The sequence below is a fragment of the Peromyscus maniculatus genome, chromosome 20 (genome assembly GCF_049852395.1).
Source record: "Peromyscus maniculatus bairdii isolate BWxNUB_F1_BW_parent chromosome 20, HU_Pman_BW_mat_3.1, whole genome shotgun sequence".
Classification (NCBI taxonomy): domain Eukaryota; kingdom Metazoa; phylum Chordata; class Mammalia; order Rodentia; family Cricetidae; genus Peromyscus; species Peromyscus maniculatus.
The window spans coordinates 46,126,385-46,148,498 of NC_134871.1; the positions used below are offsets into that span (position 1 = coordinate 46,126,385).

At 47.6% G+C, this 22,114-nt stretch overlaps 2 protein-coding genes across 14 annotated transcripts; both read left to right on the forward strand.

The window, feature by feature from the left end:
* On the forward strand, positions 1-10,036 carry Znf7 (zinc finger protein 7). Of its 13 annotated transcripts, none has more exons than XM_042264869.2 (5): positions 1-501; positions 1,669-1,712; positions 2,077-2,206; positions 6,271-6,387; positions 7,714-10,036. In XM_042264869.2, exons 2-5 carry the CDS (start codon positions 1,710-1,712, stop codon positions 9,468-9,470), a joined length of 2,007 nt encoding a protein of 668 aa, XP_042120803.2. In that variant the 5' UTR covers positions 1-501; positions 1,669-1,709; the 3' UTR covers positions 9,471-10,036. The 13 variants fall into 13 exon arrangements, with proteins under 13 accessions (XP_042120803.2, XP_042120802.2, XP_042120798.2 ...); XM_042264864.2 differs by having other exon boundaries at positions 374-501; positions 6,184-6,387; XM_042264867.2 differs by having other exon boundaries at positions 374-501; positions 2,080-2,206; positions 6,184-6,387.
* A 6,641-nt stretch (positions 10,037-16,677) lies between these two features.
* On the forward strand, positions 16,678-18,061 carry Commd5 (COMM domain containing 5). The gene is made up of 2 exons (XM_006996992.4): positions 16,678-16,798; positions 17,199-18,061. The coding sequence occupies exon 2, from the start codon at positions 17,252-17,254 to the stop codon at positions 17,924-17,926; it is 675 nt and encodes a 224-aa protein (XP_006997054.1). The 5' UTR covers positions 16,678-16,798; positions 17,199-17,251; the 3' UTR covers positions 17,927-18,061.
* The last annotated feature ends 4,053 nt before the right edge of the window (positions 18,062-22,114 follow it).

The window sequence follows — 22,114 nt, forward strand, 5'->3', positions numbered from 1 at the left end:
ACCAGGCTGGGGTACGGACCTAACCCCGCCTCCGCTTCTGGCCCCGCCTCCGCACCAGGCTGGGTTCCGGACCGAACCCCGCCTCCGCTCCTGGCCCCGCCTCCGCTTCTGGCCCCGCCTCCACACCAGGCTGGGGTCCGGACCTAACCCCGCCTCCCCTCCTGGCCCCGCCTCCGCACCAGACTGGGGTCCGGACCTAGCCCCGCCTCCCGCTCGCACCCTCGCCTTCCGTGATCTTCCGCGGCCCCTCGGGGCTCCGGGCTCCCCACTCCTGGACCTGCCCCTTAGACTCTAGCCCGGATCTTCACCGGCTGACAGCTTTTGGCCCCGCCCCCCACCCCTGTACCCTCGGGGGCGGGGCTGGAGAACCATGGAGATGCTCTGGCCTGCCGGCGGATCTGAACGGGCGGAAGTCTGCAGGGAGGGACGCGGAGGGATGGGCGTGCGAAGCCGTTTCCGGTGGCTCGCTCTGTTGGCGGGTCCCAGACGCGCCCGGGCTGGGTGAGTCGGCGCATTGGCCATCCTTGTCGTGAGGGCAAGGGGCACCCGGCTCTCCCCGAGAAGAGATGAAAGGCGTGGGCGGCTCGGGGCGGTTGTGAGTGCCTGGCGGGGGACCTGGTCCCAGCGGGCGCGAGTCGAATAGCCGAGCACCGCAGCTCCTCCAGCCTGCTCCCGAGCGCCAGTGTTGGGCCTGAGTTAGGCTGCTTCCCTCCAGGCCTGGACCTGCCTGCCGCCTCCCTAGTTCCTCCTGAGTGATCACTTCCTGGGACCATCTTTTTTCCCCCTCAGTTTCTGCACCTTGAAAGCCTAGAGTCAGTGACAGAGGCTGAAAGTGTTGTCACGGTTGAGGACTCAGGGTTTGTCCTCTCTTTGGGACCGCGATTTCCCATTGGCTGTCCAAATCCTGGAGTTCCCCAGTGTTCACTGCTGCTTGGGTTAGCCAATGGCTGGACACCTGGGCCAAAGGTGTCAGCTTCCTCCCATTCTGACCTCGCCCTGGGGGCTGGGGTGGGACTGGGGAGGGGCCTCAGGGCTTTGGTTTAGCTGAGGGGACTTTCCCGAATCCCTAGTGTTGCCATCCTGATGACTTAGGACAGCTGTACCTGTTCTGGAATTTAGATACTTGAGAACAGAGATTCTGTTTCCCCCCGAAGTCCTTTCTTCTGGCCTTCAGTTAACTCTCCTCCTTGCTTGCTTTGACACACTGGCTCAGTCTGCTCCCAGTTGAGGCCCCCCGGCCACCATCCCTTTGGCTCGGGCCCCTGGGGTAAGACTTTTTTAGACTTGACCAGAATTTCTCATTTAAACACTTGACTAGTTCCCTTTACTTCGGCGCCGTCATGGTTGTGATTTTATGTGTGGTTGGTTGTCTCTTCTCAGTGCCTCGTGAAGGCAGACTTCTTGTAAATTCATTGTTTGGTTGGATGTGTGGCCCCTGGCAGCCATTCTTAATGTGTTTGTGAAGTGATGACCCCCCCCCCAACCCCGCACAGGCAAGGGGCTCAGGGGCTGATACTCCAATGTCAGCACAGTGCTTGCCCAGTCTGGTGTCCCCATATGCCTGGGGTTGGTGGTAAAGAAGCAGGGGATGCAAAGACCCTTGGATTACCCTGGGAATCGGGGAGCTTCCCCAACCCTGACCTCTGATCTTTTCATAATTTCTCACAGGTGTCTGAGTCAAGACAAGTGGATCCCACCCTCCAAATCTCATGGTAGGAAGCCTGGCTGCCTGTATCCCCCCCACTTGTCCTATCCAGCTTCCACTTCCTGCTTTGGGGATCTACCCTTTCCACTGGGCCTGAGCACAGATCTGGCTTTGGCCCTCACTGTGGCTCTTGCCAGGCTCAGTACCTGAGGCAGTTAGTAAACGTCTGCCCAGACCAGAGCCTAGTTGTGCTTGTTCAGTGGAGAGGTTAACTACCATGGACTAAGTCCCTTCTTTTCACCTAAGATTTAAGAGCTCAAAGGATCCCTGTGGCTCTCGTCCAATCCCACGGGTCACCTGCCATACTGTAGTGTCAGATTGGAGCTGGCTCCGAAGGACGTTCGGGGTGCTAGTGTGTGTCCTGATTTCAGGAGGCGGCTGTGACATTTGGCGACGTGGCTGTGCACTTCTCCCGGGAGGAGTGGCAATGTCTGGATTCTGGTCAGAGGGCCCTCTACAGGGAGGTGATGCTGGAGAACCACAGCAGTGTGGCTGGACTAGGTGAGGCTACGCCTGGGGATCCGCTCCACACACAAGTCAGCAGCATCCACCCCACACTTGCCAGAGAGAGGGCTTGTGGATGCTAACTGCTTGGGCTAGGGGTTAAACCTTGAAGCTGAGTGTGCCAGGCTAGCTGCAGGCTTTATACATGTCACCCAACTTAACCCTTACTAGGTAAGTGGACATCTGGGAACTAGGAAAACCTCTGTTTTTCCTAAGCTATTAAATTATTATAGGAGAAATAGAACCCATACTTGAAATAGCTTTAACACACACACACACAAAAAAAAAAAAAAAAAAAAAGAAAAGAAAAGAAAAGAAAAAGGAAGAAGATCTTTGTTAGCTTGAGGAGTCGCCAGGGAAAACTGTTCTGGAACCAGAGTGTCAGTGATACCTTGAGTCCTTCTGTCCTTCTTTCCTTCTGTCCTGCCATCAGACTTCTCCCATTCCTGCCAGCTTCCCTGCAGACTGCTCCAGCACATACAACATTGTAGTTTGCTTCCGCTTATGGTAGAATGTATGTCTTACCTGTGGCTTGCTGTGTCTCTCCCCTGTTACTGAGTCCTCCTCAGGGCTGGCCCCACATCATGCTGGCCCCTACAACATGGGAGTATCCTGGGTTCTTGAGAGGATGCCTGGGCTGGTAGACCAGGAGTGGGGTAGGTGGGGATGGGATGTAGTTGGTTTACCAGGTACTTCGCGCAGTGTTAGTCCAGGCCAATACATGGTCATCCCATACAGCCTGGCAAAATCCAGTTTTGTGATGTCTTAGTTAAGTAGCGTAGAGCAAGGGCTGGAGTATATACAGGTCAGTGATTGAGCATTCTTCGGTCCCACACAAAGCTCTGGGGTCAGTCCCAAGCACCAAAGAGAGCAAAAGGAAAAACAAAACAAGACGAAACAAAACAAAACAAAACAAAAAAAGAACAGGCTAGGCATGTTGGTGCATCCCATTAATCCCAGCACTCAAGAGGCAGAGGCAGGCGGATGTCTGAATTTGAGGTCAGCCTGGTCTACAGAGCAAGTTCAGGATACACCGAAACCCTATTTTGAAAACAATAGCAAACAAAACAAACAAACAAAAAAGGAACTAAAACAACTTAAGATTTTGTTGTTCTGTTTGTCTAGTTTTTGAGAGGTTGGGGAACCTGTCACATCCTTGCTTATTACTCTGTTAGGTTCTGAAATCATGTATTTGTGTAGCTCTTTTGTCTTTACAAAGCAAAACAAAACAAAAAACAGATTGCTGTGCCTTATTGACTTGGGGGTATTTAGATGTTTAGAGTTCTTTGTGTTAGAGTTCACCAAAACCAAGATGACATGTTATAAATGCATTTTTAAATGTACTTATCAGAATTCTAACAAAGGATACTACTGAGTGTACCACCAACAATTTAAACTTCCTTGGTACTTTGCAGGTGCTATCGTAGACTCATGTATAGCCTATCATATCACTAATAAGAAGGAGAACACACGGAGTATGTTGGCCAGGATTGCCTCCTGCTCGATCATCCATATCTACTTCTCATGGGGCACTGGCCTGCCAGGAGTGATGATGTTTTTCTTTCTTCTTTAGAATTTTACCTTCTGTGGGGTCAGTGCCTAAGCTTTGCCCAGCACATAGCAGCCATTTGCATGTTGCTCAGTGACAAAAGACAGCTTCCTCTGCATTTTCTGTCTTTCCTCAGGTCCTTGGCACACACAGTTACAGTGTACCCATGAGTGGACCTGCAGGGCTTCCTTAGGCAAACTACCCAGTTTCAAAAGTAAACCTGATGCTCTTTCCCACAGTTTCTACTTCTGCAATAACTTCATGTTTCAGCACCAAGTTGCTCGTTTATTATTATTGTTGTTGTTGTTGTTTTTGAGATGGGCACCTCACTCTGCTGCCCAGTCTGGCCCACTCTGCTGGCCTAGAACTCCTGAGCTTAAAGTAAGTGATCCTCCTGCCTCTGCCTCCTGAGCTGTTGCTGAGATGATAAGTGTATAACGTAGCACCCAGCATAGGATAGCTTTGAAAAGTACAGGGTAAATAAACAGGATGTGTTTATGTGATGGTGTTAGTGATTCAGCTGTGGCAGTGATGAGCAGAGAGTGTAGCCAAGACCACACGTGCACAGTGGAGGCTGGTCCTTTCTGCCACCAGGTTGCTAGGAGGCTAATGGTGGTGACACCTTTAATTCCAGTACTCAGGAGGCCGAGGCAGATGGGTCTCTGAGTTCAAGGCCAGCTGGGTCTACAGAACGAGTTCCAGGACAATCAGGGTGACACAAAGAAACACTGTGGAAAAAAAGAAAAGAAAAGAATATAATTAACAGTAGTTGCATGTTTTATGTATTATATATTCTCCTTTTCTCATGTTAACTTTGGTCAGATTTCTTGTGTATTTATTTTAATAATTTATTTTTATTTTATGTGCATTGGTGTTTTGCCCGAATGTGTGTCTGTGTGAGGATGTCAGATCTTGGAGTTACAGACGGTTGTGAGCTGCCATGTGGGTGCTTGGAATTGAACCCATGTTCTTTGGAAAAGCAGCTAGTGTTCTTAGCCACTGAGCCATATTTCTTTTCTTTCTTTTATTTTTTTTTAAAGATTTATTTATTTATTATGTATACAGCATGTATGACTGCAGGCCAGAAGAGGGCACCAGATCTCATTACAGATGGTTGTGAGCCACCATGTGGGTGCTGGGAATTGAACTCAGGACCTTTGGAAGAACAGTCAGTGCTCTTAACCTCTGAGCCATCTCTCCAGCCCCCTCCCTTTTTTTTTTTTTTTTTTTTTTTTTTTTTTGGTTTTCAAGGCAGGATTTCTCTGTATAACTTTTGGAGCCTGTCCTGGAACTCACTCTGTAGACCAGGCTGACCTTGAACTAACAGAGATCCTCCTGCCTCTGCCTCCCAAGTGCTAGTATTAAAGGCATGTGCCACCACCACCTGGCTCCTCTTTTCTTTCTAGAAAAGGGTGTTTGTTTTCTAACGAGTGTGAGACCCTGCCTTTTTTTTTTTTTTTTTTTAAGGGAGGGTCATTTTATTGGGATTATTCCTAGCAAAAACATTGTTTCTAGGAATGGCCTGTTTAACCCTGCCTATTCTTAAAGCTTGAACCTGTTGCTACAATATTTGTTTAACTTGTTGATATTGTGACATGATGTCCTTTACAAGATTCACACTCAAGAATCTTACAATTGAGTTAACAAAACAAAACAAAAAGACATTTCACATTTTAAATAAGTTCATGATTTTGTGTTGGACCACATTCCTAACTGTCTTTGTCTGACTTGTTGGCTGCAGGTTAGACATGCTTGATGGATCTTGCAGACTTCTCTGCTTCTTTTACCATGTTGTGGGAAGCCTGAGGGAAGCTTCAAGCTCTATTAGCTTTTTTTTTTTTTTTTTTTTTTTTTTTTTTATACTGTGTATGGGTATTTCGCCTGTATGTATGTCTGTATACCTACTGGGACTGGAATTACAGACACTTGAGAGCTGCCATGAAGGTGCTAGGAAATGTCCACTGGAAGAGAAGCAAGTGCTCTTAACTGTTGAACCACGGGTCTAGTCCTGCTTTGTTGATCCCTGATTGGATCAACACCTTCCCCACTTTTATGAATTGACCATAAAGGGAGTCTGGGACCACTACTTGTGATTTGAAATCTGCTTCATTCATTTAATTACTTACTAATTTAGAGTTTTTTATTTCTTGGCTGCCCCTACCTCTTGGAATAGCCTTGCCTTTTGACCTGGGGGAAGAAAACGCTGTGGCTTTGCAGAATGTGGTGCTGGCCTGGGCTTAAGCTTTCCTATTCATTTTGTACCCCACGTAGATCCAGCCTATTCTTTGGTGACAATGTTCCCTGAAGATTGTGGAAGCCTGGGTGCCCCTTCCCGTCTAGTCTAAGGAGCTAGACAGAAGGGGCTGCTGTGTATCCAGCTCCTCGTCCCTCATCACCCTCCTGAATAGGTTTTCCATCTATCTAGCAGCTCCTCTTCTTCATGGCTGGAACCTAGGAGCGGGGCTGACTCCTGGCCATGTTTCTATCCTCTCCTTCTCTGCCTCACACACAGCAGGATTCCTGGTCTTTAAGCCTGAACTGATCTCTCGGCTGGAACAAGGACAAGAGCCATGGGTCCTTGACCTACAGGGAGCAGAGGGGACAGAGGCACCATGGATTTGCCAGACAGGTGAGGCCCAGGCCCTGCCACAGAGAAGGTTTGAATAAGAAGGAGCTGGGGTGAGTCCTGCTGACCAGGCTGGGCTGCTAAAGAACACTGCAGAGGACCAACCCTAGGTGTGTGGCCACTTCTGGGAAGGCTGTACCCCAAAGAGGCAAGGGCACAACACACTCGTCCATTCAGCTGCATGTGTCATGTAATTAACGGTCATAGAGAAATCTGGCCTGTGGGATCAGGACAGGCAGGCAGCCCGTGTGGATTTGGAGAGTCTAGAAGGAAAGTAGCTATCAGGAAAGCCTCTTGGTTCTGGATGCTCAGACCCTTGCATACACTTGCCCCAGGGAAGAAATCATCGTGAACTCCTGGATATGGTCACTCAGTCCATGACCTGGTTTTCTGATCTTATTGTGTCACATGACAAAACATTCTGAGAAGAAACAACTTAGGAAGGAAAGGGTTTATTTCAGTTTACACTTCCAGGTCGTAAGCCATCATTGTGGGAAGTCAGGGCGGAAACTGAGGCACAAACAGTGGAGGAACACCGCTTACCTACCGTCTTGCACTCCGGCTGATGTTCAGCCAGCTTTCATATGCAGTCCGGACAAAGTGGCCTAGTAATGATGCTACCCACAGTGGGCTAGGTCTTTCCATAATAAATCATCAATCAAGACAATCTCACGGATGGCCACAGGCCAATCAGATCTGGGCAGTTTCCAGTTGAGGGTCCCTCTTTCCAGGTAATCCTAGATTGTGCAAATTTGACAATAAAAACTAACCATCACACCTATAGCAACGCTTGAGAGGTGTGGGTTTGCAGTTTGAGTTCTCAGAGAAGCCCCTCCTTAGAGGACAGCCATGGAGAGGCTGAGCATCCAGTTCTGCTCTGGGCCCTTCCTGCTAAGACACCACCTCTTCTTCAGCCACGGTCTCAACATGCCTGTCTTTTTTTGGTCACATACACACCCCCCTTTGTCCTCACTGGCCAGGTAGCATGTTTGGGGGCCTCTGACCTGTTCTGATGAATTCTTGACTGACATTCTGTCCTCAGGTTGTTCTGTTCAGTCCTGCTCTGGGATAGTCCCTCCTCCGTGCCCTATAGGATGAAACTCTGCTTGTGGACCCTCTTAGGACATGAAACTCTCAGCACCCTGCCTTGCTGACATGAGCAGATCATCACTGTCCAATGCACTCACGTGTGAGGGTTCCCCTTAGATCTCCTTGGCCCTCTTCCCACTGGGGTGGGTTGTAGTGCTGACACTCCCACAAGCCCCTGTTGTTCCTGCCTTTTCTCGGAGCTCAGGTGTAAGGAACATTTGTACTTTGTGTTCATTTCAGATTCTACTATTAAAACTCCTCCCAAGCAGAACTGTGAGTATATGAACGTTCCCAAAAGGCAGATTCCTGGCTGTGGAGACAAATGGGATTCTAAGGTCTGGTCAGAGAATTGCTCAGGTGGCCCTGGGCTAAGAGTGAGTGGCTCACTTTTCCAAAAGCAGCATTTGAATAACGAGGCTATGGCTCCCAAGGACACGGTCCAGGATCGTAAGGAGCTACCGGCCACTGTCCTGGGTTCTCAGCCTGATGAACAGAGAGACAGTGTGAAAGGGACATGGGAAAACTGTGAAGTGTGTGCTCGAGTCATTAGACCAACTTTGAACCTGGATCCATGTCTGGAAGTGAGTGTGCAGGAGAAACCATTCAGATGTCAGGAGTGCCAAAAACAATTACCTGACCACTTAGAGGAGAAATGCACAAGTAACTTCCCTGGGAAGAAGCCTTACGAATGTGAGGAATGTGGGAAAGCCTTCAGGCTGTGCTCACAACTCAATCAGCATCAGAGAATCCACACTGGAGAGAAACCATTTAAGTGTGTGGATTGTGGGAAAGCATTCCGTCTGAGCTCAAAACTGATTCAGCATCAAAGAATCCATACGGGAGAGAAGCCTTACAGATGTGAGGAATGTGGGAAAACCTTCGGGCAGAGCTCAAGCCTTATCCATCATCAGAGAATCCACACAGGAGAAAGGCCTTACAGTTGTCAGGAGTGTGGGAAAGCCTTCAGCCAGCAGTCCCAGCTGGTCAGACACCAGAGGACTCACACCGGGGAGAAGCCCTACCCCTGCCCGGAGTGTGGCAAGGCCTTCAGCCAGAGCTCGACTCTAGCCCATCATCAGAGGATGCATGCCGGGGAGAGATCTCACTTGCCAAGAGCTTCAGAGAGCCCAAGCCTTATTGCCCGTGAGAAGAATAACACTGTGGAGAAGCCATTTAAGTGTGAGGAGTGTGGGAAAGCTTTCAGGTGGGTCTCCCGCCTGAGCCAGCACCGGCTGATTCACACCGGAGAGAAGCCCTACAAGTGTAACAAGTGCACAAAGGCCTTCGGCTGCAGCTCACGGCTCATTCGCCACCAGAGAACTCACACGGGAGAAAAACCGTTTAAGTGTGATGAGTGTGGGAAGGGCTTTGTCCAGGGCTCCCATCTTATTCAGCATCAGCGAATCCACACGGGAGAGAAGCCTTATGTGTGCCATGACTGCGGGAAAGCCTTCAGCCAGAGCTCCAGTCTCATCTACCACCAGAGGATTCATAAGGGAGAGAAGCCATATGAATGCATCCAATGTGGAAAAGCCTTCAGTATGAGCACACAGCTCACCATCCACCAGAGGGTTCACACCGGGGAGAGACCCTATAAGTGTAGTGAGTGTGGAAAAGCCTTCAGTCAGAATTCCACCCTTTTCCAACACCAGATAATTCATGCTGGAGTGAAGCCCTATGAGTGTAGTGAGTGTGGAAAGGCCTTCAGTCGGAGCTCATACCTTATTGAACACCAGAGAATCCACACGAGAGCCCAGTGGTACTATGAATTTGGAAACGCCGTTGAAAGTAACACCTTTTTGAACCCTAAAAAAGTGAACACTGTAAAAAAATTGCACCAGTGCGACGACTGTGAGAAGATATTCAGGTGGCGTTCACACCTGGTTATTCACCAGAGGATTCACACCGGAGAGAAGCCTTACAAATGCAGTGCTTGTGGCAAAGCTTTTAATCGGAGCTCCAGGCTCACTCAGCACCAGAAGATTCACATGGGATAAGTCCTTCACCTAAACGTCCTGGTTCCTTCTCTGTTGCTGTGGTGACACCAGGGCCCGAGGGAACTTTCAAACATTTATTTGGGCCTTACAGCTCCAGAGAACATTCATGGCCATCATGGTAGGGGCATGACAGGCAGGTAAGCAGGTAGGCGTGGTGCTGGAGCTGGGGCTGAGGGCTCACATTTGGAGACAGTTGTTAGGCAGAGAGGACTAACTGGAAATGGCTAGAATCTTTTGAAACCTCAGAGCTCACCCTCAGTGACACACCTCCTCCAAGACCATATCTCCTACTAATTCCCAAACAGTTCCACCGACTGAGGACCAAATAGTCACACGTATGAGCCTATGGGACCATTCTACTCAATCCACCACACTATATAAATATGTGACTGTGACTAAACCTGAAGCCTTATTTTATTGGGGTAATTTATGCTAACAGAAACTTGAGAATGCTGGGGAAGATTCAGATTTGTTCTTTAAGAAGGTTCTACTTATGAAAATAAGTTTTGTTTTGTTTCTGGAATGTTTGGCATTTACCCATTAAATAAAATATGTGTCACACTCAAGGTGTAGCCTGTATTTTGAACTCAGAGTGGATCTCTGCCCTACAGATGAGAAATAGATATCAGGAAAGTCTTGGCAGCCCTTTTAAGAAACAAATTAAGCCAGTGTGATGGCACACGCCTTTAATCCCAGCACTCAGAGGCAGAGCCAGGCAGATCTCTGTGAGTTTGAGGCTAGCCTGGTCTACAGAGTTCCAGGACAGGCACCAAAACTACACAGAGAAACCCTGTCTCAAAAAAACAAAAACAAAAAAAACAAACAAACAAACAAAAAAAAAACAAGCAAGCAAGAAAGTAAGTGAAGCCACCAAATCCAGGTATACTGGTACATACTTGGAATCCCAGCATCCAGGCAGATGCAAAAAGTCATCTAGGCCATGTGTTTACATAAAAAAAGTCACCCAAAATATTTTGACCCTCTGGGTCAGTTACTTAACATGGCTTCAACAATAAGGAAATCTTGTAGCTCATTTAAACGGCAGTCAAACGCAAAGATGTTAGAATTCGTTTCTGCTTTATCTTATCTCTTTTTGTTTTCCTTTGTGAGGTAATGACTGAGGGCTTAAGTGTGCTATTCAAGTGCTCTACCACTGAGTTACACCCCAAGCCCCAGTTGACCCCACTTAAAATGTATCCCCCACCATAGCCAGTCAGGGGCTCCATCCCCCTTCTTTTGAGAGGTAGATATGATTCCTGAATGCAGCTTTTATGTGGGGGTGGCCAGCATTGAGTATACTTCAATGCCAGGTTTAGAAATGCCATGGCCAGGAGCTGGAGAGATGGCTTAGTGATTAAGAGCACTGACTGACTGTTTTCCCAGAGAACCTGGGTTCGATTCCCAGCACTCACATGGCAGCTCTCAATTGCCTGTAACTCCACCTCCAGGGGATCTGATACCCTCCCACAGACATACATGCAGGCAAAATACCAGTGCACATAAGATAAAAATAAAGTAGAGGGGCTGAAGAGATGGCTCAGTGGTTAAGAACAGTGACTGCTCTTCCAGAGGACCTGGGTTCAATTCCCAGCACCCACATGGCAACTCAGAACTGTCTGTAACTCCAGTTCCAGGGGATCCGACACCCTCACACTGATTGATATACATACAGGCAAAACACCAATGCACATAAAATTTAAAAAATAAAATACAGGGGGCTGGAGAGATGGCTCAGAGGTTAAGAGCACCGACTGCTCTTCCAGAGGTCCTGAGTTCAATTCCCAGCAACCACATGGTGGCTCACAACCATCTGTAATGAGATCTGGTGCCCTCTTGTGGCCTGCAGGGATACATGCAGGCAGAATACTGTATACATAATAAATAAATCTTTAAAAAAAAAACACCAAAGAATAAATTCATTTAATATAAATTTGAATTGAATCTAAGACTTTGGTTTCTCTCAGTAGATTTGGATGCCACAACAATTCAGCCACTTCTTTTGAATTTTTATTATTGAGAAATTTTCTATATTCATTTTACATATCAACCACAGATCTCCCTCTCCTCCCTTCTCCTGCCCCCCCAGCCTTCCTCGTCAACCCCCCCCATTCCTACCTCCTCCAAGGCAAGGTCTCCCATGGGGAGTCAGCAGATCCTGGTACATTCAGTTCAGACAGGTCCAAGCTCCTCCCCCCTGCACCAAAGCTGTACAAGGTGTTCCACCATAGGCACTGGGCTCCAAAAAGCCAGCTCATGCACCAGGGACAGATCCCAATCCCACTGCCTGGGGACCCCCTAAGCAGTTCAAGCCAAACAACTGTCTCACCTATCCAGAGAGCCTGGTCCAGTCCCATGGGAGCTCCACAGCTATTGGTCCACAGTTCATGGGTTTCCACTAGTTTGGCTGGCCATCTCTGTTTGTTTTCCCATCATGATCTCTATGTCCCTTGCTCATAGAATCCCTCCTCTCTCTCTCATTGTTTGGACTCCTGGAGCTTGGCATGGCACCCGGCCATGGATCTCAGCATCTGCTTCCTTCGGTTACTGGATGAAGTCAGTCACTTTTCTACACAACAATTTAACCATTTTTCTATCACAAAGTCCCAAAGTCTTCTGCATTCCTCTAAAAAAACACCACATGATCAGGATCTTCACAGCAATAGAAGACTCCCTTGTCCCGATTTCTGTATTAGTTACTTTCTTGTTGCTGTGATAAAACATCATGTCCAAGGCCACTTACTGAAGGGTTCATGGTCTCAAAGGGATGAGAGTCAATCATCGTCAAGGCGGGGAAGCGGGGCAGCAGGCAGGCACGGCAGCTGGAGCTGGAAGCTGAGATCTCACACCATAAACAGGAAGCGGAGAGAGCAAACTCTAAATGGCAATCATCTTTATTTTAATCAATTAATTTTTTGTTGTTTTCTTTCTATGTAGCCTTGGCTGTCCTGGAACTCACTATGTAGACTAGGTTGACCACGAACTCAGAGATACTTCCGCCTTTGTCTCCTGAGAGCAGAGATTAAAGCTGGGGGCCACCATACCCATCTGGCAAGAGTCTTTAAACTCTCAAGGCTCACCTCTGCTGATGTCCTTTCTCCAGCAAGACCATACCTCCTAGGCTTTACTAAACCTCACCAACTGAAGACCGATAATTTAAATGCCTGAGAATATGGGGGGTATCTCGTTCACATCACATGTCACAGTAGAGTTTAAAAAGGGTTTGCTTGTGTATGCCTTTATCCCAGCACTTGGGAGGCAGAAGCAGGTGGTTCTCTATGAGTTGGAGGCCAGCCTGGTCTACATACCCTAGGTCAGCCAGGACTACATAGTGAAACCCTAGCTCAAAAAAAAAAGAGGATTATTTGGGGCTTTGGGATGACACAGACTTTAGTGGCTTTGCTGAGCCCCATGGTGGACAGAATCTTTAGGAGGTAGAGGTTCTGGAAAATCAAAGTCACTTTGACCGGTTTGTAAAGTGTTCAGGCAATCAATAGGGAGGGCGGCAGCTTACAACTGTCTCTGGTTTCAGTCCAGTACCCTTTTCTGGCCTCTGACCAGGCAGAGATGTCATGCCCATGCAAGTATTCAGGCAAAACTCCCATACAATAAAACTAAAAGTGAATGAATGAATAAATAAAGAGTAAATAATTCAGAGATTGGTGACATGGCTCAGAGCACTAGCTGCTCTTCCAGAACACCCAGGGGTTCAATTACCAGCACCTGCAAAGGCAGCTTACCACTGTCTGAAACCTTAGTTCCAGGGGATCTAATGCGTTCCGTTGGTCCTCAGGGGCCCCAGGCACGCAAGGTGAGCACAGACATACAGTCAGAACACTCATGCACATAAAAAAATACATCTTAGAAAAAATAGGGGTTGATAAAAAGGTAAAACGGGTAAAGGGGGTCTGTTTAGGTCACTCAAAAGAAAACATGGCAAAAATTGTATCAAATTTTATCAAAATTTGCTAGACTTTCTGGGGGTAGGGAATTAACACAAAACCAAAGGCTGTGTTAGTTAGGTTTTTCCACGGTAAGTGAGCGTGCAGTGAAACCACCGAACTCGACCACTTCATGGGTAAAGAAAGGTTCATTCGGGGAATCAGACCGCTGGGACTGTCTCTCAGGAGGCAGAGAACAAGAATGGCAGAAGAGTCTTGCCAGTTTTAAGGGGACAAGCAGCAGGGGCAGGGGTGGGGGGGCCTTCGGACCAGTACAGCTGGAGATAATTGGCTGTTGTGGGTGGATAAGAATAGTATGGGCTTTCCTGAAAAACAAAAACCTGCTTCACAAGGTTTCTGAAGAATGCTGAGTTGGGGGGGGTGTTTGTTGTTGTTGTTTGGGTTCTGTTTTTGTTTTTTCAAGACAGGGTTTCTCTGTGTAACAGCCCTGGCTGTCCTGGAACTCTCTCTGTAGACCAGGCTGACCTCGAACTCACAGAGATCCGCCTGCCTCTGCCTCCTGAGTGCTTGGATGAAAGTCCAGCACTACCAATGCCCAGCTTTATTGTTCTTGTTTTGGGATTTTGTTTTGTTTGTTTGTTTGTTTTTTCAAGACAGGGTTTCTCTTTGTTGCCCTAACTGTCCTAGAACTCACTCTGTAGACCAGGCTAGCCTCTGCCTCCTGAGTGTTGGGATTAAAGTTGAGTGCTCCACCACCGCCTGGCTTAAGTTTTGTTTATCTCTTAGCAATCCTTGTGTTTACCTGGTCAGACTCCAGCCTGAGCTAAGCTCAGACTGTCTTTTAGGACATTGGCAGCAGCACTGTCATTTTGGGGCCTGCTTTGAACCTAAAACCCATCACCAAGACACAAGATAAGGTTTGCCTAGTAGTGTGATAGTGATGCTATTGTAGACACCACAGTAGCAGAAAATTTTATATGCTGAAGCCATTGCTTTCTACCTAGCAAACAACTCCTTAGGCTTTTTGAAAACCTGGAGACTGGAGTTGGACATGGTGGCACATACCTTTAATCCCAGCACCCGGGAGGCAGAGACAGGCAGATCTCCTGAGTTCGAGGCTAGCCTGATCAACAGAATGAACAACAGAAGACAGCCAAGGCTACACAGAGAAACTCAAAAACAACAAACAAACAAAAAACAAAAACAAAAAGAGAAGCAAGCAACCAAGGTGGATAGCACCTGAGGGTGACACCTAAGCTTGACTTCTGTCTACACACGCACACGTGCATACACACGCACGTGCACCTGCACACCCATGAATCCACACACAAACACAGAAGTACACATACCCTCCCTTCCCTAATGACCCCCAAACAATAAGACTTCATTTATGAACATTTATTAGTTATAGCTCAAGTTATGTTCCTCAAAAGATATGCTGAAGTGCTAAGATCCCCAGAACCTGAGAGTAAATGGAGCACTATTTGGAAATAACGTCTCGGCAGATGAAGTTGTTAGAGCAGTGTGGGTCCTAAGCCGGCCACTGGTATGCTTACAAGAAAGTGGAAATGTCACATAAAGATGGAGGCAGAGATTAGAGTGGTATACCCAAGCCAAGGGATGCCAGGGACGTTTGGCTACAAGCAGATGTTGCAAGAGGCAGGAGACCATGGTTCTGCCAACACTTACAGCTCCTGGAACTATTACATCTCTGTTGTCGCCAAATTTATAATATTTTGTTTGGGCTGCTTAGGAAATGTTTTTGTTTATAATTGCTTTCATTTCTCATGGGGAAATATGTAGCTGTGGGATTGCTGGGTCCTAGAGCATTTGTCCTTTTATTTTATTTTATTTTTTATTTTTTTTTGCATTTGTCCTTTTACATTGTTTTTCCTCCCTGTGGGTCTGATGAATATGGGGCCTCGGGATTCTTAGGCAAACCTCTCCCACTGAACTATTCCCTTTACCCTTGTGTATTTAAATTCAAAAGAAGCCTCTGGACAGCTCCCCCAGGTAGTTCTGCTTTCCACTCCACAGACAAGGGCGGGTGTTGCAGTTATTGCACGGCACACACCTCTCAGCATGTGATGTCATCAGTCTGTTTCTTGGAAGGGTGGAAAATAGTACCTTATGGTGATTCTAATTTTTAGTAGTGGTGAGCACATTCTTTTATGTGTTTATTGAACATATATGTGTATATGTATATATACACATATTTTATGTACATTTGTATGTGTATAGACACAAACACCACACTCTTTATTAATTTATTTAAAGACAGAGCCTCTGTAGCCCTGCCTGGTCTGGACTTCAGAGATCTGCCTGCCTCTGCCTCCCAGGTGCTGGGATTAAAGGCGTGTGCCACAATGCACAATTTCCTCCAATCTTTGTTGATAAAGCAATTCACTAGTTATTCAGGTTGGTCTTGAACCAACTAGAGCCCAGACAGCCCTGCCTTGAATTTGTGATCATTCTGCCCCAGCCTCTTGGGATAGCTGCCTTATGTCACCAGGTCTGTGCCATTAGCCATTCATATCATCCTCATGAGATGTCTATCTACTTTTGCCCACTTAATTAGCCCTCACCCTCAATTAAAGCTTTATGGAGCTATACTGCATAGACCATACACATGTTTACCACCCCCACCACCCCCAAACCCTGTGGGGGAACTGTATACAGTATTCTGCCTGCATGTATGCCTGCACACCAGAAGAGGGCACCAGTTCTCATTATAGATGGTTGTGAGCCACCATATAGTTGCTGGGAATTGAACTCAGGACCTCTGCAAGAGCAACCAATACTCTTATTCTCTGAGCCACCTCTCCAGCCCTTGTTTTTGATTTTAAGACAGGGTCTCACTTTGTGGCCTCGGCAGGCCAGGAACTCGGTATCTAGATCTCTACCAGGCTGGCCTAGAATTCAAACATTTCTCCCGAGTGCATTTTTGTTGTTGTTTGTTTGGTTTGGTTTTTCAAGACAGAGTTCCTGTGTGCAACAGTCCTGGCTGTCCTGGCATTCGCTCTGTAGACTAGGCTGGCCTCCAACTCACAGAGATCCACGCCCGGCCCGAGCGCTGATTTTAAAGATGGGCGTCACCGCCTGGCCCATCTATTTTAAAATATGCAATTCGGTAGCACCAACTCCAACAATTCTAGCGTGTGTCCCTCACACTGGACTGCCTAGGCGCGAACAGCAGCAGCTCCGAGTCCAATCCCGGAAGATAATGTGACTTCGGCTTCCTCTTCCCTAAAACCCAAGCGTCAGAGTCGGGATGCCCTCCGGCGCGTGCGCGCGACTCCGGGAACCATAGAGGGTCTCTATCGCGCTATCCTAGAGTGGCCCGGAAGTGTCTCTGGGCCCTTCCTGAGGCCCGGCTGACTTCCTGCTGCTGCCTGCCGCCGCCAGCTACCTGCGGACTGCTTCCTCCAGGTGCCGAGGGCTTTAAAGGCTTGGTTTATATTTGTAATGTGAAGTCATTAGGTCTTCCAGAGCTATGATTAGGATTCGGGGTTGAGTCGGGGATGGATCTCAGCTGCGTTATCTAAATACACTAATATCGCTTACATAGGACTTAGGCGTGCGCTTCTGTTTTCTTGTTTCTTTTTCCTGCTAAATGCTCATCTCTGGGAGGCTTCCCTTCTCCTAGACTCAGGTGGGCTCCTTTGCCATCCGGTCTCAGCGCCGCCTCCCAAACTCGGGTCCCATTGCTATCGATCGTTGGTAGTTCACGTGGACCGTGACAGGCAGATGGGGCCCCACATCGACCCTCGTCTTTTGGTACATAAAGCTCCTGACCGCGAAGTCACTTGTCTCTCCTTCACCTCTCCAGGCAGCTGTGGTTAGGACCTTCTCTTTGGACTGATCAGGAAAGGGGAAGCAAGGATGTCTGCTTTGGGGGCTGCAGCTCCATACTTGCACCATCCAGCTGACAGTCACAGCGGCCGGGTCAGTTTCCTGGGAGCCCAGCCATCTCCAGAAGTGGCGGCACTGGCTCAGCTCATGAAGGACTTGGACAGGAGCACCTTCAGAAAGTTGCTGAAGCTTGTAGTCGGGGCCCTGCACGGGAAAGACTGCAGAGAAGCTGTGCAGCACCTTGGTGCCAGTGCCAGCCTGTCCGAGGAGCGTCTGGCCGTCCTGTTGGCGGGCACACACACACTGCTCCAGCAGGCTCTCCGGCGACCCCCTGCCAGTCTGAAGCCAGATGCGTTCCAGGATGAGCTCCAGGAGCTTGGTATTCCTCAAGATATGATTGGAGATTTGGCCAGTTTGGTATTTGGGAGTCAGCGCCCTCTTCTCGACTCTGCCGCCCAACAACAGGGGTCCTGGCTGCCCCACATGTCTTACTTCCGGTGGCGGGTGGATGTGGCCATCTCCACCAGTGCTCAGACCCGCTCCCTGCAACCGAGTGTTCTCATGCAGCTAAAGCTCACAGATGGATCTGCACACCGCTTCGAGGTACCCATAGCCAAATTCCAGGAGCTGCGGTACAGTGTAGCCTTGGTCCTTAAGGAGATGGCCGAACTGGAGAAAAAGTGTGAGCGCAAACTGCAGGACTGAACCCTGCTATTGTGGATGCTGAAACTGGTACCAGAGCTCACAGCCCCACTGGTCATGAGGCCAACTCAGTTGAGGGCCTGCATGTAAGGATGTATTTTGTTTAAGGGGAAAGACAACTGTGACTTCGGGGTTGGTTTTGTTTTTATAAGTGAACTATGGACATCGTGGCACAATTTATAATCTCAGCACTTGGAAGGCTGAGGCTGGAGAATGGTAATTTTAAGGTCAGCCTCGGTTACATAGCGAGGCTCAGTTTTAAACTAAAGAAGTAAAGAACTATTAAAAACATGTTCTTCTACTTGGGTGTTAAACCTTGTACTTGTCCCCTCCCCAGATGTTGGTATGTGCTGCACGGTGAGGCCGTGTGGAGATCTAGGGTCCAGATAAGGACCTGTTGTAATATACAGCAAGGTTGCTCAGCCTGACCTGAGCTCTCTGCTTGTTTGGTTTCGAAAATCCTATGCTTTGGTGTACACGTTTATTTTTATTTTATTTTTTTGTCTTAAGTTCCTGCCTTGCTGAAGCAACATCCTAGTGGGGAGGTAAGAGGAGGAGACATTATAAATATTAAATGTGTGTTACCTGGTGTCTAGTATATATAACATTAAATACATATTTTTAATATTAAACTGCAACCCACAGAACCAGGGAGTCTACATAGCAGGGATGACTGTGGCTTATAATAAGTTTTGGTTTTACTCAATCACTGGGCAAGCTTCAGTGAAACATTTCACTATTAGGATAAGAATCCGTACTGTATCAAGCTGATAATAGAAAAATAAATAAATAAAAATTTTTAAAAAATGAAAAAAAAATATTTAAAACATGAGTACAGGGATAGAGGATAAGGCTCAGCAGTTAAGAGTACTTACTGTTCTTGCAGAGGACCCGGGTTCAATTCCCAGCACCCACATGGTGGCTCACAACTTTCTGTAAATCCAGTTGTAGGGGATCCAGCACTGGGACATCAGGCGCATATGTGGTACACATATACACACACACATACATACACATACACACATACACATACATACACACACACACACACACACACACAGGCAAAATGTTCATACTCATAAAATAACAAATCTAAAACAAACAAAAAAACCCACGAATACAGCTTGTGCCAGTGACTACAGCCCAGTCAGGTGAGGACAGGTGTGTTTGGAAGGTGGGCTCTCATGACAAGGTTGGTCACAGCGTGAACATGTAGGTGTCTATGCAAACATGGGAGGTAAGCGACTGATGTGTACTCTGTAGAGGCATCAACCGGTGCCATGGCTGCCAGTGAAGTAAAGCTACTCAGTGCAGCCGGGCGGTGGTGGCGCACGCCTTAAATCTCAGCACTCGGGAGGTAGGGCCAGGCAGATCTCTGTGAGTTCGAGGCCAGTCTGGTCTACAGAGTAAGATCCAGGACAGGCACCAAAACTACACAGAGAAACCCTGTCTCAAAAACCAAAAAAAAAAAAAAAAAAAAAAAGCTACTCAGTGCTAGTGGTTCATTCATTGAGTGTATTTCAACTTTTGAATGTGTCCACTGGACTAGCCTAGTACTTTTACCCTTGTCTCTCCATGGATAGTTTGGAAGCACTGGGCTTATAAAGACTGTCTTTGGGCTGGGTGGTGACACATGCCTTTAATCCCAGCACTCGGGAGGCAGAGGCAGGCGGATCTTTGAGTTCGAGGCCAGCCTGGTCTACAGAATGATTTCCAGGCAGCCACAGCTACACAGAGAAACCCTGTCTCAGGGAGAAAAAAAAGAAAAGAATAAAAGAAAAACTTTTACTTTTACTGTGGAGCAGGGAGATGTTAGGATGACACTGATTTTCTCCAAAAGAACCTTCTGGGGGCTGGAGAGATGGCTCAGAGGTAAAGAGTACTGACTGCTCTTCCAGAAGTCCTGAGTTCAATTCCCAGCAACCACATGGTGGCTCACAACCATCTATAATGAGATCTGGTGCCCTCTTCTGGCCTGCAGTCATACATGCTGTATACATAATAAATAAATAAATCTTTAAAAAAATAAAAGAAAGAACCTCTGGCACAAGTACAGACTTACAAGTCAGTGAGTTAAGTTGGCCCTTCTGTGCACTCCATGTCATTGAAAGGTTTTGTTTTGGAGACAGTGTTTCACTGTGTGGGTCAGCATGGCCCTGAGGAAGTCAATCCTGACTCAATTAATTGGCATGCACCATAATACTCAGAATCCAAAGGTTTTGAAGATCTACCAGGAATCTTTATCAGGACACATTTTGAAAATCCCTTTTGTAGAATTATCACGTAAAGAACAAAATTGCAGCCAGGCATGGTGGCATACTCCTGTAATCCCAGCCCTCCAGCAACAGGAAATCTCTGAGTTCAAGGCCAGCCTGGTCTACGGAGAAAGTTGCAGTACAGCCAGGCTACACAGATAAACCCTGTCTCAAGAAACAAAAGAAAAAAAAAGAACAGAATTGCAAGTAGCTTTACATAGAGCATAGCAAGATGAACTGTCATACCGTGTGGTCAACAAACAGGATTCTTGGGAACTCAGTGTCCTGCTACTTCTTTCAGATCGCCTCTGGAGAATGGTCACTGTAACTTCTAACAGTCCTGGTGTTTTGTTTTTTTTTTTCCTGAGACACGGTCTCTCTGTGTAGCTTTGATGTCTGTCCTGAAACTCCTCTGTAGACCAGGCTGGCCTCGAACTCACAGAGATCCACCTGGCTCTGCCTCCCGAGTGCTGGGGATTAAAGCTGTGCCCCACCACCGCCCGGCCAGTCCTGGTGTTTTATTTTGGCACATTTCTGTGCCATTCCTGTGTACTCATTTAACCTCTCCAGTAATCCAGTGGGGGGAAAAATACTTTTGTCCCCACATCAAAAGAAAGCAACACATGATGTTTCTTGTCTTTCCCAAGGTCCCCATAATGTCAAGTAGGAGAGCTACTTATCCGCCCCAGGTCACATTTTCCTTCTTTTTTTTTTTTTTTTTTTTTTTGGGTTTTTCGAGACAGGGTTTCTCTGCGTAGCTTTGCGCCTTTCCTGGGACTCACTTGGTAGCCCAGCCTGGCTTCGAACTCACAGAGATCCACCTGCCTCTGCCTCCCGAGTGCTGGGATTAAAGGTGTGCGCCACCACCGCCCGGCCACATTTTCCTTCTACTGGTAACTAATCCAGGATTTTGCACATGCTAAGCAAACTCGGAGTAAATATGCATATGAGTGCTGGTACCTGCAGACGTTAGAAGTGTCACTGGGAAGCCGTAGGACTTTTAGGAGGTGAAGCCTAGCGAAAGGTCCTTTAGTCACTGGGGGTTCCTTTGCTGAGATGAGCAGTGTTGCTCTGCCACACCCTTACACCAAGATGTGCTGCTGTGAAGGTTCAAAGAAAGGGGGCCAGTTGATTGTGAACTGGGAATTGTGAGCCGATGTAAACCTTTCACTTTGTAAACCTACCTGAGATGAAAAAAAGAAAAAGTGGGGAGTCAGCATGTGGCTCAGTGAGATAAGGCCCTTGCTGCCAAGCCTGAGGATCTGAGTTAGATCCTAACAACCCACATGACAGAAGGAAAGTGCCATCTCACACCAATTGTCCTCTGGTCCCCTAGGTGCACTGTGGCATGCTCCTTCCCCAACACATTAAATATATGTAATTTTAAAAATTTAATAATATCTTAGAGAGTCATTATACTGTCATAAAACCAACAGATACAGCTCTCTATGACCGAATTATGGAAATCAGTGTGTGCTGAGGCAGGAAGGCTCAGTCATGGGGGCGGGGTTCTGATTTTTCTGGCTAGTTGCATACTTTTGGCTACATTAAGTGTGGGGTCTAGCTCTGTTGGGGTCCCTGAAGCCCGAGCCTTGCATTCAGTTAACGCTCCTTCTAGAATCGTCTCGGGTCTCTGCTCTGCGTCTGGCTCCACAGCTTTCACTACAGAGCCAGCTGTTGGCACCGGTGGAAGCAGAGCATGGACGTCGTCTCTGACATGGAGGACAGAGAGCAAACATCGCTGGGCACAGGAGTGCAAACCTAGGATCTGAGCTGCTCAGAAATTCAATCGCTTGGACCTGTAGTAAGACCATTTTATGAAAATATCTTTTACATTTAAAAGAGCTGGCACTTGAGCTGACCTCACAGTCATTGTTAGAATAAACCCTGAGGCCACTTAGAACAGCCTGATAGCCTGCTGTGTACTCAGCCTGTC

Coding starts and splice junctions, on each gene's coding strand:
- Znf7 (XM_042264864.2), top strand. Junction 2,207..6,183: donor CAGCAGTGTGGCTGGACTAG/GTGAGGCTACGC, acceptor CCATCTATCTAG/CAGCTCCTCTTCTTCATGGC. Junction 6,388..7,713: donor ACCATGGATTTGCCAGACAG/GTGAGGCCCAGG, acceptor TGTTCATTTCAG/ATTCTACTATTAAAACTCCT.
- Commd5 (XM_006996992.4), top strand. CDS start 17,252: ATGTCTGCTTTGGGGGCTGCAGCTCCATACTTGCACCATCCAGCTGAC.